Below are 18524 nucleotides of genomic sequence, written 5' to 3'. Positions count from 1 at the left end.
ACAGAGAAGGGAAGGGATATGCCAGCAGATCTGTTGCAGTCTAGCACAGAAGAACCCAGGTGTCCTGACTCCCAGTGCTGCGTGTGTGTGTGTGTGTGCACGCGCGCGTGCTCACAAACTCTACTTCATAGCTGAAGACACTCACTGACAGCCGTGAGCCAGCCACGGGGTTAATAGAAAGTTGAACACACGAATCCATTAGGCCAGGGGGGTCTCAACCTCTTTCTTTCGGAGCCCTCCCAACATGCTATAAAAACTCCTCCGCCCAACCCGTTTGTCTGCAGATAAAAGCCTGGGCCGGCGTTACGAGGTAGCAAGCAGAGCCATGGCCCAGGGGCCCACACCGTGAAGCTAAGTGACCTGGGCTGCAGTGCTGTATGGTGGGTCTTTGGCTTTCTGCCCTGGGCCCTAGCGAGTCTAATACCAGCCGTGCTGGGCGGGCCCCCTGCTTGAGAACCAGCGCGTTAGTAACAAGTATCAGGGGTCGCCGTGTTAGTCTGTACCCACAAAAACAAGGAGGAGGCCGGTGGCACCTTAAAGACCAACAGATTTATTTGGGCCTAAGCTTTGAGGTGCCACTGGACTCCTGTTTTTTTTGGCGCTAGTACCAGTGTCTCTGCTCTGGGGGTGCCAGCCCGTTTCCTCACCCTGCTGCTGGGGCAGCAGTGACTAACTGCCATGTGTGAGTGACCCCGTCCGCCCGGTTCTCCCCGCGCTCCAGAGCCCTGTGATCATGACTCGGGACACTCCAGCATTGGGCAACCCGGCTCCCCCTCCCCGCCTGCCACATGGAGCGAGAGTCGGAGCCATTCCGGGTTTGAATGGAGGAGCCCGGGGCTGCCCCTGTGACGCCGCCTCGCCCCATTGGCCCTGGCCGAGCAATGACATCATCCCCGGAGGAGCTGGAGCTGGAGCGCCGGGCTGCTCGGTGTCAATCCGGAGCCGGACCGAGGCTGGAAACTGACATGGGATGGAGAGACGGGAGCGGAGCGCGGAGCACTGAGAGGCGGCGCCGGGGGAACAAAGCCTGCCTGGGAGACGGGCAGGGCTTGTGACTAGGTAGGTGCCCACCCTGCACTGCCCCGGCGGGGGATTCCAGGCTGGGGGGGCGGGCAGGGACACAAGCGGAGTGGCGCTAGTTTGCGCTGCGGGGACTGGCTGCAGAGGGGTTCGTGCCGTGGGATTTCCCCTCCCGCGGCTCTTTGCTCAGCTGCTATAAGGAAAATGAGATGGGGGGGGCGGCTGCCTTTTGCTGGTCAGAGGTGTCCCCGTCGAGCTTCCAGGCGGGTTCTGCAGACCCGGGCTCGCCTTGGGGAGGGCTGGGAGATGGTCCAAGGTGGTTCTCCTCGGGAACCCGTGCGGACTCCGCGCCCCCCTTGTAATGAAAGCGACATTGATCCAGCCCCGCCCCCCCTCCAAAGTCAATGCTAACAAACTAGCAGCAGCTGGCCCTTGCCCAGAATGTGCTTCCCGGAGCCCGGCCTGCAAAGAGCAGCGATTGCAAACTGGGGGGGACTCTTGTAATACATCGGCATAGGAGGCACGCGTCCGTCCCCCCCGCACAACCGCCCCCCCGGGAGCCAGAGGCCCTCCGCTGCCGGGTTTTGGCCGTAGCCAGCGGGCGGGGGGATCTGGGAACGCGCGGGGGAGGGCGGGGTTGTTCCAGGTAATTTCCAGAGCTGGGCTCTTTTGTCTGGCTCGCCCTGTCTCTTTAAGGCCAGGCGAGCGCCGGGGCCGGGAGATTTACTGCGCTGGTTCTGGCTCGCGGCCGGGCAGGAGCAAAGTGCAGGGGAGCGAGGCGCGGGCGGCGGCCGGGAGTTGCGCGCCTGGGTTGTGCGTGCGCTGGGAGAGGGGCGCGCAGCGCAGCAGAACTTTGCGCCCTGAGAAGCTCGGGCAGAGGAGGAGGCTGCTGGGGAGAAAAGTAGGTGGCTTGTAGGGGGGCGGCTCAGTAAAACCAGCCCTCGGGCAGGCGGTGGCTGAGACCCAAGCGCTGCGCTTGGGGAGTGGGGCGCTGTTTGTATGGAACCGGGCCCGGGTTTTCGCTGGGGGCAGGCACCGAGATGCGCGCAGCCCGGCCCGGCTGGGTCTTTGTGCGCCTCGTGCCCCGGGATGCCCAGGCGGGGCTGTGGCAGAGACGGGCTGCAGGAAGAGATTTCCTGGGCTAGGAGGAGAGAGAGGTGCCAGGGGCCCCTTGTGGGCTGTGCCAGCCCTGTGCCCAGCCTTGCCAGATCAGCCTTGATTCCGCTTCTCCGCCTTGTTCTCACTGGCCAAACAATGGCCTGCGTGCAGCCTGCCCCCGCCCCAGTGCCCCTAGGTGCCCGTGGGACGGGCTGCGCCTTGCTGGGTGCCCGGCCGGCGGAGTGAAATGCGATGGAACAAAGGGCTGCAGGCCCTGGCACACACAGGCCCTGCCAAGCTCCGGAGGGGAGAGACGGCCGCTGGGGATCTGGGCTGACCTGGGGAGGTGGGCAGCGAGATCGGTTGGTTCCCCTGGCTCGGTGACTCTGGCTAACTTTGTTGCTAACTCTGGAGTGGCTCTTGCAAAACAAACCACTGGGCCCGGGGCTTGCTGCTCCTGCGCCTGTAAGCTCAGACGCGGGCTACCTCAGGGCCCGCTGGCACTGGGCTAAACAGGTGTAATGTTAGCGAACGGGCTAACCCCTCCTCGTGTGGAGGGGCGAGCTGGAGGGCTGGCTGTGGTGTGCCAGGCTTTGCCATGAGCGGCAAACGCACCTTAGAATACATCTGATCTTTGTGGTGCGGGGCGTTTGGCCTCCCCCTCTTAGCCTGGCTTGGCAGCACCCGTTGTGAGCTGCCCATTTCTTTAACTGCTCTGGGCCCCCTCCGCTGGGCAGCCCCTAGCCACTGTGAATTCTTTAGCTGGCCTCTCTTGGGATGCCAGAAGGGTTTGAAACAGATGCTGGGAGAACACGGCCTTTGCTGTGTCAGTGCCTGGTCTGGCTAGCTACCACTCAGGCCTCTGTCGCCATGGTGCCCACAGCAGCTCTTAGTTGGTGGGACCCAGCAGCTGGCACAGGGAGGTGGGTTACCAGCTTGCTCCTAGCCTGGGCTTGATTTTTCCACTGCTGTGCCAGGAGTACCATCTCTTACAGCTGGGCAGAGGGGTAAGGCCCTCGTGGGTCACGCCAGTGGCCCATCTAGCCCAGTGTCCTGTCTTCCAACAGCGGCCAGTGCCAGGTGCCCCAGAGGGAATGAACAGAACCGGCAATAATCAAGTGATCCATTCCCCTTCCCTCTCCCGGCTTCTGGCAAACAGTGGCTAGAGACACACAAAGCATGGGGCTGGGTCCCTGCCCATTGTGGCTAATAGCCATTGAAGGACCTTTTCCTCCAAAAATGTCTGATGTGTTTAAATGTGCTCCGGGTGGGTGTAACTGACTAAATAGGGGGCCAGGGAACCAAGCCTCCTCTCCACCTCACGTGCCCTCTTGGCTTTCTCCTGCTGTGGGAAGCAGGCTTTGACCTCTGCCCCTGTGCATGGGGGTTAGCCTGCCTGGAGCTAGACAGGGAGCTCACAGCTCGGCTTGCTTGCCAGCTGAGGGGCCAGGAGCACAGAGCAGTTGCCCCTTGCCATGGGAAGGGAGGTGAGAACGACTGCAAGGGATTCTGGGGAGCATCTCTGCAGGATCCATTGTGAATAACTGAGTGAGGGGCCAGAGTGCGGCAAGGCTGAGATTTGGCTGCAGTTCTTGGTTAAAGGCACCTTAGCGATACCTTGCTCCCTGTGACGTATTGACCCCTTCTGGGAATGCTTGGGACTGATGATGTTGGATTGTGTCTGGCCACATCCCTGCCTTGCGCTGTGCTCTGCTGCAGGGCAACAGGGAGAGAAGGGGGCTAGCTGAAGATCTCTGCAGCCTATTGTCTTTATCAGAGCTGTGCCAGAGCTTGGATGGAAACGTCAGGCTGAGCACTCTGAGTTCAAGGGGCTGGAGCTGAGCTTCCAGGCTCGGGCTCGTCTCTGGCTTAATGGCTCCATGTCTCTCCAGGGGCCATAGTGAGTGCACCGACTTCCTCTGAACCTGGCACTCTGCCAACCTATGGAGCGCTCTGGGGCAGGACCTGCTCTGCGCTCCTCAGCTCAGGGCCTTAGCTGCCAGCAGCATGAGAGATGGGAATAAACAGCAGCTTAGCCCCTGCCTGAGTTAGACATAGTCCTCTTCATCCATCAGTCTCCAAGCCCACATTCTCCCTGTTTGACAGATAGGGAAACCGAGGCAGGGGGAGGGCTGTGACTTGCACAAGGTCAGCCAGCAAAGGAGGGACGGAGTTGGGACCTGACCCCAGGCCTCCTGAGTCCCAGTCAAGTGCCCGATCCACTGGGCCATGCTGCAGGCAGTGCTCGATCTTTGTTCTCCCTAGCACCGGGGTTTGACTCCAGGTGAGGTCCAGAGTGAAAACGATTCAGTGCCTCCCTCTTGGCCCCTGTCGGAAGGTGTGTGCCTTCACGTCAGAGGCTGGCACGGAGCCTGACCTGCCCCCAGCAGAGCCCTCGTCCTGGGATGGCGCTCAGTAAGCAGTGCCTGGGCCATGCTTTATGAGGCGAGCAATTGGCAAACCAGTCCGGGTCTTGATGGAATCCAAGCTGGATTCTCCTTGGGAGCAGAACTGGGGTTTGCCGCCTTTTGGCCACAGCTGATGTCTGTGAAGGGAAGCGATGACCTGCTGTTAGGCAGTACCTCCGAGCTGCATGCCCACTGCTGTCCCAGAGGGAAAGATGCCCTGTGCTAACAGGCTGGAGTGGGGCAGTTCTGTAACTCAGGTGAATCCTCTACTGACCCTTCTGACTGTAGGCCGCATGACACAGCAGATTATTGTATCAAGGGTGAGAGTCATTTAAAAGGGCTTCAGCTGATGTGAGTGATTTCTGCTGATTGTTGCATTCTGGGTCCCATTGTTCTAGGGTGAGTGAGTTGGTTAACCAGTTCCCTGGTGAGATATCTGTGAACTGCCTTCAGTCTCCCAGTATGGAAATTGTCTTGGCTTACCGTGGTCTTGAATGGGCTGTGAGAAATCTGGCTGCTCGCTCCTCGCCCACCCACAATATAGGGACACAGGAGCATATTGGCAAGACTGGAGCAAAGCAATGGTGTGTCTAGTTCAGTATCTTGTGAAAGACACTGGCCAGAATTTGCTATTTCAGAGGAACTTAAGACAGTTAAGGGATAACCTTGCCCCAGGGAATGTTTCCTCCTGACCCCCTCCCTGCATTAATTAGAGGTTGGCTCATGCCCTGAAGCATGAGTGTTTATAGCCTTTCCCAAACTCCTATTGTCTTTGTTAGTACTTAATGCAACTCTGGATTTCCTTGTCATCCACAGAACTGTCCAGTCCTTTTGGAAATCCTGCTAAGCACTTCAGGTTGGTGATATCTTGTGGCAGTGAGTTCCACAGGCTAATTATGTCTCTGTGTGGAAGATTATGCTGTCAAGAGCCAAGATCCCTGTCTCTCTCTGGTCAAACACTCTGGATAGGGATCTAATTTTCTCTGCCTGATATTTTCCACCTGCTTTGCAATAGGTGCTGCAGATGCTTCTGATAAATGCATTGAAGGTTCAGCATATCGGCTGTTTGGAAGTCTAGTCTGTCAGTCCTACAGCTGTTTTTGCCCTGCCTCCAACAAACTGTCTCCTTTCACCCTTCTGCATGGGTGTCTTCGGGCTTAGCCCATGTCTTTGCATTGATGGCTGGAGGATGAGCCTCTGTCTTCAGGGGTGGGGCCTGCTTGGCAAACGGTAGTCTGGGATTGCAGCTTCTCTCTGCAGTGAGATCAGATGATTTTGCGACTCTTCACCTGCAGCTATTCTGTGTTGGTAGCTCTGTGTCTGGAGGTGGTTCTTTGTTTGGGTGTTGAGGTCAGGTGTGCGGATAGGCACTGGAAAGGGGTGTGGGATGCGGGGTGAGTGGAGATTCTTGTTGGATACCACAGGGCTGATCATCTCTTGGACTGGCTCTTTCCCTCTGCCAGGTTTCAGGTGGGACTCTCACCACACTTCAGGGAGTCTGACAGAGGAAGGTGGGTGGGGTAGAACCTCCTGCGATCTCCTAGCTTCTGGGCACTGCCTCGTGAACCAAAACACACAGCAAAGCCGGCAGCCTTGGTAGGGATGGCAAAAGAGCCCTGGTGACGGGACGAGGCAAAGCCAGCGCAAGTTAATGCATCAGGAAAGCCCTGAGTCAAGGCTCTTGATTGCTATTGACTTCCGGCTTGTCGCTCCTGCCTGCCCTCTGTGCAGCTCTATGGGGCGGAAGCAAGGTGAGGAACTGAGCAGCAGGGCACAGAGCAGGGGCTGGGATTTCAGAGCTCCTGGGTTCCAATCCTTGCTCTGCTGCAGACTCTGTGACCGATTGTGCCAGGTGCTGTACAGATGTGTTGGCTGAACTGGCTCTCACCCAACACCTCGCGTAGCTGCTGGCACCGGTGTGAAGTGCTGCACGGGTGTGAAAGGCCACAAGGTGCAGGTAATGGAGAATGGATTCGTAATGAACAGATGGTTCCTGCCCCAAGGAGCTTGCAATCCAAGTCCCTAAACCACCTAGAGCAGCAGTTCTCAGCCACTGATCTGAGGCCCCAGGGGGATTTAATCAGGTTTCAGGGGGTTCGCGAAGCAGGATCCGCATGAGACTCACTGAGGCCCAGGGCAGAAAGCCAAAGTCCCTTTGCCCCGAGCCCCACCCCCCAGGGCTGAATCCGAAGCCTGAGCAGTTTAGCTTCCTGGGGCCCTCTGTGGTGTGGGGCCCTGGGACATTGCTCTGCTTGTTACCCCCTAACACCAGCCCTGCAGAAAAACAGGTGTTGTGGCCGTGGAGTTTTTATAGCAAGTGGGGTTGGGAGGAGAAAAGGGTTGAGAACCCCTGACCTAGAGAGCAAATTTAGCAGGCCTGAGCTAGGGGAGGAAAAGGGGTGTAATTGACTGGTCTCTGCTCCCCTCTGAAATGGGTTTTGGCACTAGGAGCGAGGCCGTGCTCTGGGAGGGCAGTTGGAGGCGCCTGCCCCTGGATGCTGGCTGCGTCTTCAACTTTGTCTCTGGTTACACATGCGCTTTCTCAGCAGATTATTAGGAGGCGGCTCTTAAACTTCGTTTTTCTGCTTTTGTAAATGCAGCAGCAGGAATGTCATGGGATCGTGTCTCCTTCCTCGCTGAATAAGCAGCAGAGAAAGGGGCTCTATCCCCCGCATAGGCAAGCCCAGCACCTCTGCTGCAGTAGAGCTCCCTATAGCCTCCACTCTGTGAAAACATCCCCTCTCCCGCCCCGTCTTCCCCCACTGTCTCTAGAGTGAAGCTTGCCAGAGGAGAGAGAAGGCACTATGAATTCGCCCCTTTCCTGCTAGCGGGGGTGGGGGTGGGGGGAGGCAATGGCTTGTTCTGGGCCCCTAGCAGCATGGAGGCTTCTGGAGGAGGGCAAAGCTTCTCAGTAATATCACTAACACTTGAGTCCCCTGCTGCCTCTTAGCCAAGGCTTTCAAAGTCTCTTGGGAATGCTAAGGAAGCAAACTTGCCCCCATGGTTAGCTGTTAGGGCCAGGTCCCCAGCTGGCCTAAATCAGCAGATTGTCACTGACGTACACCAGCTGGGGAGCTGGCCTGGGGGGTTTCTGTGTCTCGTATGAAACTGAAGGCCAATAGAAATGAAATCAGGCAAAGGAAAAAGATGCGTGGGCAAGTGTGTAATCCTCTCCCTGCATGCAACAGTGAGCTAGGGCATGAGAACCTGGCAGGGAAACTGATTAGAAACTGACTAGTCGATTTTTCCATTACTTGTAACTCCTTCTGGCTGGAGAAAGACCAAAAAAAGCAGGCTTGGTTTTCAATCCAAGGAGAGGTTAGTGACAGATAAGGAAATCGGACACCCCAGTGAGGGGGGAATTGGTTAGATTTTACCCTGCCTGGGTGGATTAAACCTAGTTTATGGATAGGAAACTGACACCAAAAGGAGGAGAGAGAGAGAGAGAGAAGAGAAGTGCCAGCTTGCACTTCAAACAGCCACCAACTGTGTGGAACCCAGGAGTCCAGGCTCCCATTGCCTTCCTCAGCCACTAACTCTTCACAGCTCGTGTCCAGTAACAGACTCGGTAGGATTTGAATCTGTGTAGTAGGAACCAACAAACTGAAATCAGAACGTGTAGCATCTGCTCAGATACCATGCGCAGCACCTTGAGAGCCTGCTGACACGGTGCCTAAAACCAAGCCGGGAGTCTCAGCCCAGTTCAGCGGACTGAAAAACAGGGCTCAGAATGGCAGTGTCCATGTTTTGGGTTCAGGTTGCAGCCTGGGCTCTGAACCCCAGCAAGGGAGGAAGGTCTCGGAGCCCAGGCTCTAGCCAGAGCATCTACATTGTTATTTTTAGCCCTGTGGAGCGGGCCCCACGAGCCCAAGTCGGTTGATCCAGGCTCTGAGACTCACGTGCTGTGAAGACGTTCCCTTTGTCTCAGCTCCCCATTTGTGAAGGGAAGATAATACAGCACTGGCTGGTCTCAAGAGGGTGCTGCTCTAGGAAGGATTAGGGGCAAGCCCCTGGCCCGTGTTACACAGGGTCAGATGAGGAACCTTAGCCTGTGTTGTGAGGATCGATAGGTTCGTTTGTGTGGTGCTCAGAGGCTGTACCATTGGGGGACACGCAATACCGGAAACGGCTGGTGGATTGATTCCTCTGAACTGCCTGGGGAGGGGCAGGCAGTTGGCATGTTCTGTGTAGCTCATTTTCTGTAACCTTTCAAAGGACATCGGAGAGGGGAGGGAGTTGCAGCCTTGCTCAGAAGAGCCCGTGTGCCCAAGTACTTGGTGCTGTGATGAGAGATTGTCTAACAGGTTGTTTAATTGGGGTAGAACAGTTTGAGCCTTGTACGCTCTCTGAAGCAAGAGTGGTGAGGTGGAAGTGATTGCAAAGCAGGAAGTTTGTTCTGCTCCCACTGAGCAATGGAGGAGCACTCGGGGTGTGTCTGTGGGGGTGTCTACACAGCTATAAAACACCCTCTGCTGGCCTGAGTCAGCGGGTGTTGGATTGCCGTGTAGACGTACCCTGGATCTGTGGGGGAGAGCAGGGGAACCTGCAATGCTGCAGGGTGGGCTGAGCCGGGACGCAGGGCAGGGGAGAGTGGGGCCAGCTAGAAAGCTGCAGGGCTGGGGAAGTGGTCATGGAGAAGGGGTCAGAACTTTGCTCCAGCAGGGCAAACGGAGCAGACTTCAGAGATGCCAGTTGGCTCATGAGCACTCGCTGGCTGTGGCCTGTTGTGGGGCTCTGTCTCTGTAGAGCGTCCCCTTGCCTTGGTCACCAGCAGAAGGGGGCGGGTGAAACCCATTACACAGATGCTGCCTTATCAGTTAGTTCAGCAGGGTGGACTCTGACGGCGAGGTCTTGATGCCCCAGCTGTGGGGGCCTCCTGCATTGTGACAGCATCTCCTCTGGTCTGGCAGATGTCGGCACCTTGGAGCGCTTTGCTGGTGGAGCAGCTGGGTCCAAATCTGGACTGTCCCATAGGAACCTGGAAGAGTGAGAGACTCTGATCCCTATTTGCTGCCCCAGGACAGGCATGTGGAGTGCAGCTGCTGGAGTCTCTGTCTCTCTCAGTTGTCACGGAGTCACCGGGCGATGCTCTGGAACTGCTCCCCACAAAGCCAGTCAGGACTGTGGGGAGCCTCCTCTCCCTTGGAGCAGACTTGTTCAGGGCAAGAAGCTCAAACGGCTTCACCTCCTGGGTCTCTCCTTGGAGCATTCAGCATCCTCTGCCCGTCCGTGCCTTTCCCACAGCGAGTCCACCCAGGCGGGGTCCTGGGGAAGCCACAGGGTCCTGCACCCCCACTTTGCAGTCAGACGTGACTCTCAGCCAGCCAGTAAAACAGAGGTTTATTCGATGACAGGAACAGGGTCTCAAACAGAGCTTGTAGATACAGCGAACCGGACCCCTCGGCCGGGTCCATTTTGGGGGGCAGTGAGCCAGACCCCCACGTCTGCCCTCAGCCAGCTCCAGATTAACAATCCCCTCCAGCCCCTCCTCTCTGCTCAGCTCCTTTCCCGGGCCAGGAGGTCACCTGATCTCTTTGTCTCCAACACCTTCAGCTGGCACCTTTGCAGGAGAGGGGCCCAGGCCATCAGTTGCTAGGAGACAGAGTGCCAGGCATTTAGGTGCACTGGCCTTTGCTCTGCCAGATACTTAAGAACTGCCATGGGGACACTGAGGGCTTGTCTACATCAGAAAGTTGCAGCGCTGGTGAGGGAGTTATAGCGCTGCAACTTAGGAGGTGTACACATCTGCAGGGCACCACCAGCGCTGCAACTCCCTGTTTGCAGCGCTGGCCGTACTCCCGTTTTGTCTCGGGTGTAGAGGATCCAGCGCTGGTTATCCAGCGCTGGTAATCAAGTATAGACACTTACCAGCGCTTTTCTTGACCTCCGTGGAATAAGCAGGTATCCCAGCATACCTGAGGAAGCCTCTGGTAATCAAACTGGTCTCCTTCCCCAGCTTGCTCTCGCGTTCCCCGAACCCCGAGCAAGCAGGTCTCCTTCCCTGAGGTTTGCTGGGTGGTTCCGGGAACGCGAGAGCAAACCGCGGCGAAGCTTGTCTCCTTTCCCAGTTTGCTCTCTCGTTCCCCGAACAAGCAGGTCTCCTTCCCTACGGTTTGCAGGGTGGTTCGGGGAACGTGAGAGCAAACCGCAGCGAAGCTGGTCTCCTTTCCCGGTTTGCTCTCGCGTTCCCCGAACCCCCGAGCAAGCAGGTCTCCTTCCCTGCGGTTTGCAGGGTGGTTCGGGGAACGCGAGAGCAAACCGCGGCGAAGCTGGTCTCCTTTCCCGGTTTGCTCTCTCGTTCCCCGAACCCCCGAGCAAGCAGGTCTCCTTCCCTGCGGTTTGCAGGGTGGTTCGGGGAACGCGAGAGCAAACCGCGGCGAAGCTGGTCTCCTTTCCCGGTTTGCTCTCTTGTTCCCCGAACCCCGAGCAAGCAGGTCTCCTTCCCTGCGGTTTGCAGGGTGGTTCGGGGAACGCGAGAGCAAACCGGGGAAGGAGACCAGCTTCGCCGCGGTTTGCTCTCGCGTTCCCCGAACAAGCAGGTCTCCTTCCCTGCGGTTTGCAGGGTGGTTCGGGGAACGCGAGAGCAAACCGGGAAAGGAGAGCAGCTTCGCCGCGGTTTGCTCTCGCGTTCCCCGAACAAGCAGGTCTCCTTCCCTGCGGTTTGCAGGGTGGTTCGGGGAACGCGAGAGCAAACCGCGGCGAAGCTGGTCTCCTTTCCCGGTTTGCTCTCGCGTTCCCCTAACCCCCCTTGAAGCCGCCCAACAGCGCTGCAGTGTGGCCACATCTAACACCACTTGCAGCGCTGGTTGCTGTAAGTGTGGCCACTCTGCAGCGCTGGCCCTATACAGCTGTACTAATACAGCTGTAACAACCAGCGCTGCAAAATTTTAGATGTAGACATGGCCTGAGGCACCAACAGAGTATTCAGAGCAAACATTAAGAACATTCCCAGTTCGTCACACTCCGGGGCCAAGCGAGGCAGGACAGTCTGGGGAACGATTCCCACCTTCCGAAGCCCAGTGCGATCTCTGAGCGGGGCCTCCAGCTTGTCTGGAAGTGGCAGTAAAACAAATATAAGAGGAGCAGGAATGGTGCTCGCCATGGCCCATGGAACAGCCGCCTCTGTCAGTGCGCAGTGCCCATGCCGTGTGGGGAAGACTAACCGTGACCCTGGGCTAAGATCTCTGGATGTCTCGCCAGAGCAAGTGCACGGAGAACAGGCTTCCGAGGACTATCTAAGCGCAGGCCAGTTCTTGTATATCCTGTTGTTCAGTGCATGGAGAACAGGTGTTGGATTGAAAGCCCTGAAGATTGTTATTCCTACCACAGACGCAGCAACTGAAATCTCAGCTCCCGGGTACTGCACAAGTGAGAGACCGTCCAGGTCCCAAGGAGCTTTTCCTGTTGTCCGTTTAGACACGGCTTTGCTGCTGTCCCTCTAGACAAGGGATTGGAGACAGGCTGTCTCATTTTCCCTGTTTCCTAGGCATGGAGGGAGGCCTAGAGAGGTGAAGTGACTTGCCCAAGGTGCACAGGGAGTCAGTGGCAGAGTCAGGAATTGAACCCACTCATCCCCGCCTGGTGCCTGAACCACAAGAGCATGTTTCTGGTTGCTGACGTTCTCCAGCACAGCACGGGGAGTGGCTTCCCTGTGACACCCTGTATCCCAGGGGCGTGGCTCCCTTCCCAGTGGGAACTGAAGCAGAACAGAGGGACATGGGCTGCCTCACCCGTACGCATGTGTGTGTCTCCCTTTCTCTCTGATGCCCATCTGCGTTCCAGTCATGGCCTGCTTCTCTCAGCACCTGCCTCTCCTCCCCTCCCGAGCCAAAACTGCTCCCTCTGCTGATGCAGGCACTCCCCACAGAGGCCTCATCACTAACCCCTCTCCGGAAAGTCCCGGCTCCCCGGCCAGGGAATCGCCTCAGGCCCCTGGGATGTGCTTAAACAGTCTCTAGGCAGCATGACTCAGGCAGTGATGGGGCAGGGAGGAGAACTGTGCAGTCTGCCCCCATCTACAGTTCTGCCAGTCCTGGCTGCCTCGCACACACTGACCAGGGCAGAACGTTGCCTGAGCCCCTGTGTTCCCAGCCAACTGCCGCCACCAGCATCTGCCTAGATAATCCGGCTGTGAGGACGCAGCAGAGTGCAGGCGAGCTGGCATGGAGCCATGTCACTGCTGGGGTGGTTCGGTCTCTCAATAGGGCTGTGGAAGCCGGCTCAGGCCTATATGGAGCCGGCTCTGACCCGGGGGATCCCCCTTCCACCGACGCTGGCTGCTAGGCTGCTCTGCCTCTGAGAGCCAAGGAATCCAGTGCACGCGGCCAAATGCAGCGGGATGGGGGAGGGCGGCGGATGGAAGCCTGCTCAGCTGGGAGCCTGGGCCAGGATAGTTCCCCCCGCTTGGAGGAGGCACCACAGATGCTGGAGCAGCTCGGACAGTCTCTTTCTGCCCCACTCCGCACGGCTCGTCATGCTGAAAACCCCGGCCTGGGTGCAGCGGGTGGTGATTGGCCTGTCGCTGACTGCCCAGCTCCTTCAGTGGCTCTAGGGACCCCCGGGGTTGAGTGGAAAGGAAACGTGTCCATTGTCCCTTGCTACCAAGGCACCTGGGGAGATAGGGCCCGGATCATGCTGCTCTCAGTCCCTGGGAACCAGCAAGGGAGCTCTGGCCTCCTGTGGGGTCATCTTCTCTCCTGGAACGCTGCAAACGCTGCTCCACCCTCATTCTGCTCCCCAGCCTCCGCCCGTGTGGCGGCTGCAGCTAGCCCAGGGCTGAGAATCTCGGGCCAGGTCTGCACCAGTCTCTGCTGGGAACGCTCCTGCCATGGCAGCTCTGCCAGGGGAAGCCTTGGCTGGTGGCGCTCAGAGCAAACCTAGATGCTGGGGGTTAAATCCTGTCTGCCCTAAGTGCTCTGCCTGGTGGAGCTGAACCTGTGCTAGTGCAGTGGGGAGACATGCCTGTGCCAGTCAGCCTCTGTTCCTGAGCAGTCTCCTTCCCAGCCAGAGCCCGCTCCGTGTATAGGAAGGGGGGTTCTGGGCTAGCTCCCAGCTCGCTGGGGGAGCAGGGATGGAGAAGGCCAAGAACCGTGTTCTGGATAATTCCTATTCAATATGGTGGCTGCACATGGCATTCCAGCCCTGGTGTGACGAGCCCCAGGACAGCAGCGTGGGGAGCTGGAGGGATCCTTCCTACCAATTCTCCTTGGGTCCCAGAAACTCTGAGCCTCTTTCCCTCCGATTGAAGGCAGCTGCCTTTCTCCCAGCTGCATGGCACAGCCCTGAGCCTGTGGGGCCTCTCCGCATTTTCCAGCCCTCCTCGCACACTTCCTGCCGTCTGTTTCCAATTCCTCCTGGCGTCCACTCCTCGCCGCTCACTTCACGTGAGAAAAATCCAAAGCATTTTCTCCATGTGGCTTCGAACAAAGCCGCCACCTTGCCATCCGACCTCGGTAAGAGGCGCAGGGCCGCAGTAGGGTGAACCATCCTGTCCCTCCAGACTGGCCAGTTCTGCGGAGCACACTAGGCTCTTGTTTCTGACTTCCTCAAAACCCCTCCTTGGGTTCACTGCCTCAGTTTCTCTGGTGCTCACGTTCCTCTCCGGTGCGGGGCAAAGATTGTTTCCACACAGCGACTGAATGTTAATTGCCTCTAGCTCCAGGTAGCTGTGACTTTCCTGTATTGTGGGCGGCCTCTCTAGTGCCATGGGGTGCAGCGTGACTGTCTTTCACCCCACCCTGAATAATTCTGATGGAAATTTTACTCCGATCCCAGCACCCTCAGTGAACTGACAGAGGCAGGGAGCTCACTGCTCTGGGGTGTGGCGTAGCGGCTTCTCAGCAGACCACATCAGTACATGGCCGTTTAGCACAGGAAATGGAGACGAACCCTGTATCCAAGTGACGGTGCAGGGCAGGGGCTGAGAACGAGCTGGAACATGATCAACGGCAGCTGATGCCAGCTCCAACACCGGGAGAATCTGCCAGGCTGGAAAACTGGCTGGTAAAACCCATTCCGCTGACACCCCTGCTCCATGGGGCAGGGACAGTCTTTCCAAAGCAGCACCTGCTGCTGGTGGCCCAGCTGACCTGCCCTGGATTCCTCACCCAGGTAGCACTGTCTGCAGAATCAGCTGCTTGGGGCTAACTTTGTTAGTGGGTGCAATTCTCCCTCCCATATCTGCTCAGTCTCTGTCCTCCGACACCGGCCGCTATTAAAGAGAGTGGGATGGGGGGAAGAAATGAGGCCTGGTGGCGGAGGCTGCATTCTGGACTGAGCCAGGCCCCCCTGTATCGGTCGGGGGGAGATTCTGGTGGTAGGGGAAGGCCTGTCTGCAGGGAGGGGGTGGGAGAGAGAATCTCGAATTCACTGTTGCAGGGGCTGAGCTGAGCCGCTGGCAGAGCCAGCGCATTTCAACAGCAAATACACATTTCCCAGCCCCCGGGAGCTGAGAAGGAAACAGGGCTGGGGGCTGGCTCTACAAGGGAGAAGCCACTCTGGGGTAGGGGGAAGTATTCTGTAAAGCCGCCAGTGCTTTGTGGTGCAGGGAGTGGGACACGGTAGCCGTGGCTCTCCCCGCTGACTGTACGGTGCTGGTGAGGTGGCGTGAGCTGCTGTCTGGTTCCCCCAGCCTAACCCACGTCCTCTCTTCTCTCCATGCGCTAGGTGAGTGCTGCTGGGGAGGACAGCAAGACCTCGCCGCCCAGCCCCCGGGGAAGTTCCCGCCACTCGGCCCCCCTTGCCGGGACAATGCCGATCCTGAAGCAGCTCGTCTCCAACTCCGCCCACTCCAAGCGGCGCTCGCGGGCAGATCTGACAGCTGAGATGATCAGCGCCCCGCTGGGTGACTTCCGCCACACCATGCACGTGGGCAGAGCGGGGGACGCCTTCGGGGACACCTCCTTCCTCAACAGCAAGGCCGGCGAGCCGGAGTCCCCTGAGGAGCTGGGCTCCTCCAAACCCGGCCTGCTGTCCCGTAAGTTCCGCAGCAGCAAAAGGTCGCATTCGGTGACGCGTGGCGACCGGCGGGACATGCTGGGATCCCTGAGGGACTCGGCCATCTTCGTGAAGAACGCCGTTTCCCTGCCTCAGCTCACCGAGAAGGAGGTGGACAAAAGCACCGGGAAGCTGCCCAAGAGCCTTTCCTCGAGCCCTGTCAAGAAGGTACCGGAGGAGGCGGTCGCCCCAGAGGAAAAGCCGCATCCCAACGGCGCAGCCGCCCGCCCACAGAGTCCCGGCCTGGACGAGCATGACTTTGGGGACCTGACGGATCTGCCTGTCGTGGTGCCGAAGAGCAGCTATGGCATGAAACATGCTGAGTCTATCATGTCCTTCCACATCGACCTGGGGCCCTCCATGCTGGGGGACGTCCTGAGCATCATGGACAAAGACCAATGGGACCAGGATGAAGACTTGGGCGCCATGGTACCCGAAGAGCTCCGAAGGGGTGGAGGCCCTACCTGGGTACCTGCAGCCCACCGGCTCAGCCAGGAAGGAAGGCGCCTGCCGGATTCCTTGCTGACGGCACCAGCCTGCCAGGACCAGAGCAGGGCCGTGGGCTCTGCCCGGAGCCAGGTCAGCAGGGACAGCAGTTCAGTTTCTAGCTGCACGGTACAGGGGCTGGAGGAGTGCTGCCCATCCCCTGAAAGACAGAGCTACGAGATCCCAGATGCTGCCCGGCCTGGACCCCCCAAGCAGCACGACAAAGAGTTCTCCTTCGCGGATGAGGAGGACGACGAGATCAGAGTGTAGGAAGGTGGCTGATCTTACGGGTCTGGTGTAAATTTGCGGTAGCTTGAGCACAAGAAGGGATAACCTGAAACTGACAGTGTCGGAAGAAATGTCACCGGGAGACACTTAATTCAACTCCTTTCCCTTTCCCCACGGGCTGTGGCCAGATTCCCCTCTGCTCCTCTCTGATGTCCCTCCAGGGACTGGGCGAACCTGTGAAACAGGAAGATAGATGTCGTGGGGTTAGTTTTTGCTATTCTGAGGTCACTGTGGGAGAGGGAGAAACTTGGGTTTAAAGTCATAGTATTACGTCGAACAACCTCTTCCTGTAAGGCTGCCAATCTCTGCGAGCCAGGGGAGAACAGCAGGCGGGAGAGGGGACGAGCCCGCTAGCCAGGCTGGAGACAATTCCTTTCCCAGAAGAAAACCCCAGGCTGTACTGCAAGGGGGAAACGTACTTTCACTTCCACTGGACTTTGGATAGAACTTGATCTACTGGCCACATCGAGCAATACAGAGTCAAGTGACAAGGACAAGGCTTGAAGCCCCAGTGCCCTTAGTAATATACATTTCCCCCTTGTGTTTTTATTGGTTTCTGATTTGTGCTGGTGACTCTTTTTAACAGCAGACAAGGGGAATTCCAGTCTGAAAGAACTTGGTTCAAGAGTTTAGACTTCTGCATATTGTAGAGTGAAGTGGCATTGGAAAGCCAGCGGTTTCTAAGCCTGCAATTGATGGTACTTCTCTTTGGGCAGAGCACTGGGAGGGCCTGCAGCTCCAGAGGCGGGGGGAGGGATTTTTTTTACTCTTGTATCTTTTTTTTTTTGTTTTTTTCCTTGTTCTTTTTTTAAAGTGTCCTATGTTGCAGCACCTTCGGGCCCACGGGTTCTCTGCAGCCTGCAACAGCTGCTCCTACACATTGAACTCAGACCTCATCCAACCACCCCTTGAGAAACCCTCTCCTGTCCCTGCAGCAGCATCACGTCTCTGGCACTGCGATGCCCGGCCACACATGCACGCGCACGCACACACACATGCACCGGTCATGGTACGATGCAGAGCTATAACAGATGCCGTGGGCAGCAGAGCTGCCTGCAGGCCTGGCGCTCGAGAAGCAGGACCCAATGACTATGGTGCCATTCCCAGGTGTGTGGAAGGTTACAGCGGAAGAAGCTGGAGGTGCCTTCTGGGGAATCCCCTTAACAGGGCTGGGACAGAGATGTTGGCTGACCCCCCGCCCCCAGCTAGCCTATCGCTGGCCCCTGGCCTGCCCTCAGCTCCAATCCCACTGTGCCCTGCATGAGCAGGTGGCCTGCCCTGGGAGGCAGCAGTTGGTGGGGTGAGACCCAGCTGCCCTCTGACAGGAATGGAACAGAGGGGCAAGGGGAAGGAGGTGAGCCCACATTCCTGGACTTAAAGCTTTGGGGGATAATGTCTAGCTCCTCACCTGGCCGAGCTGTGGGAGCCAGTCTGCACACATGGGCACGATGGGTTTGGTGCACTGGCACAGCCTCCTGAAGCCCAGCGGTCTGGGAATGGGCAGCGTGTGCAGGAGACGCAGACTCGCTTTCCTCTGCCCGGTCTCCTCCCAAGGGAGATGCCCCCTGGGCAGACGCTCCTGAGCCCAAGAGCTACTGGGGCAGCCTGACTAGGGGTGGGGAACCATCATACCTAGGGCACGGGGCTGTCAGCACCATGCTGGAGAGATGTGTCCTTGCCCCCTGGGCCCTGCCCTGCCTTCTGCACGTCACAGGTAGCAATAAAACACTAACTTGGACCTTTTTTTAACTTATTTTCTTTTTAAATGTTGTTTTGGGCTAGATCCCCTCCACCCCAGGTTGAAAGCAGTGGCTGGGTGCCCCGAGGCATGGCTTGGCCTTGCCTTATGACTGGGGCTCTGTCCCACGTGCTGGGAGCTGTACGGTGCAGATGAAGGGAGGAGAAGGCGGGGGGTTATGATGTATGTAAAATGCAGAACAGAATTAAACGGTAGTGAAAGCAGTGCCTGGCTCTTCGGGGGTCTCTTTGATGCTGGCTGGGGATGTGTTGTGTCTCGCACTCTGATTTCTGAGGCTCACCTCTGCTATGCTGGTGACAATGTCTCCTAGCCTGGCTCCTGCCCCCACTTGGCTTAGCGGCAGGGGCTCTCCCCCACTCAAGTGGCAGAGACCTAGGGTGACCAGATGTCCTGACTTTATAGGGACAGTCCTGATAGTTAGGTGTCTATTACCCCCCATCCTGTCCCGATTTTTCAGACTTGCTGTCTGG

The 18524-nt window shown here is 57.8% G+C and overlaps 1 protein-coding gene across 2 annotated transcripts; it reads left to right on the top strand.

Moving 5' to 3' along the window:
• Positions 1-939: 939 nt before the first annotated feature.
• Positions 940-18252, top strand: CDC42EP4 (CDC42 effector protein 4). Of its 2 annotated transcripts, none has more exons than XM_030534954.1 (2): positions 940-1059; positions 15192-18252. In XM_030534954.1, the coding sequence occupies exon 2, from the start codon at positions 15276-15278 to the stop codon at positions 16275-16277; it is 1002 nt and encodes a 333-aa protein (XP_030390814.1). In that variant the 5' UTR covers positions 940-1059; positions 15192-15275; the 3' UTR covers positions 16278-18252. The 2 variants fall into 2 exon arrangements, with proteins under 2 accessions (XP_030390814.1, XP_030390815.1); XM_030534955.1 differs by lacking the exon at positions 940-1059 and adding an exon at positions 1821-1921.
• Positions 18253-18524: the final 272 nt, after the last annotated feature.

This window comes from Gopherus evgoodei, chromosome 15 (assembly GCF_007399415.2).
Source record: "Gopherus evgoodei ecotype Sinaloan lineage chromosome 15, rGopEvg1_v1.p, whole genome shotgun sequence".
In the NCBI taxonomy this organism is placed as follows: Eukaryota; Metazoa; Chordata; order Testudines; family Testudinidae; genus Gopherus; species Gopherus evgoodei.
This window is presented reverse-complemented; position numbering and strand designations above follow the sequence as displayed.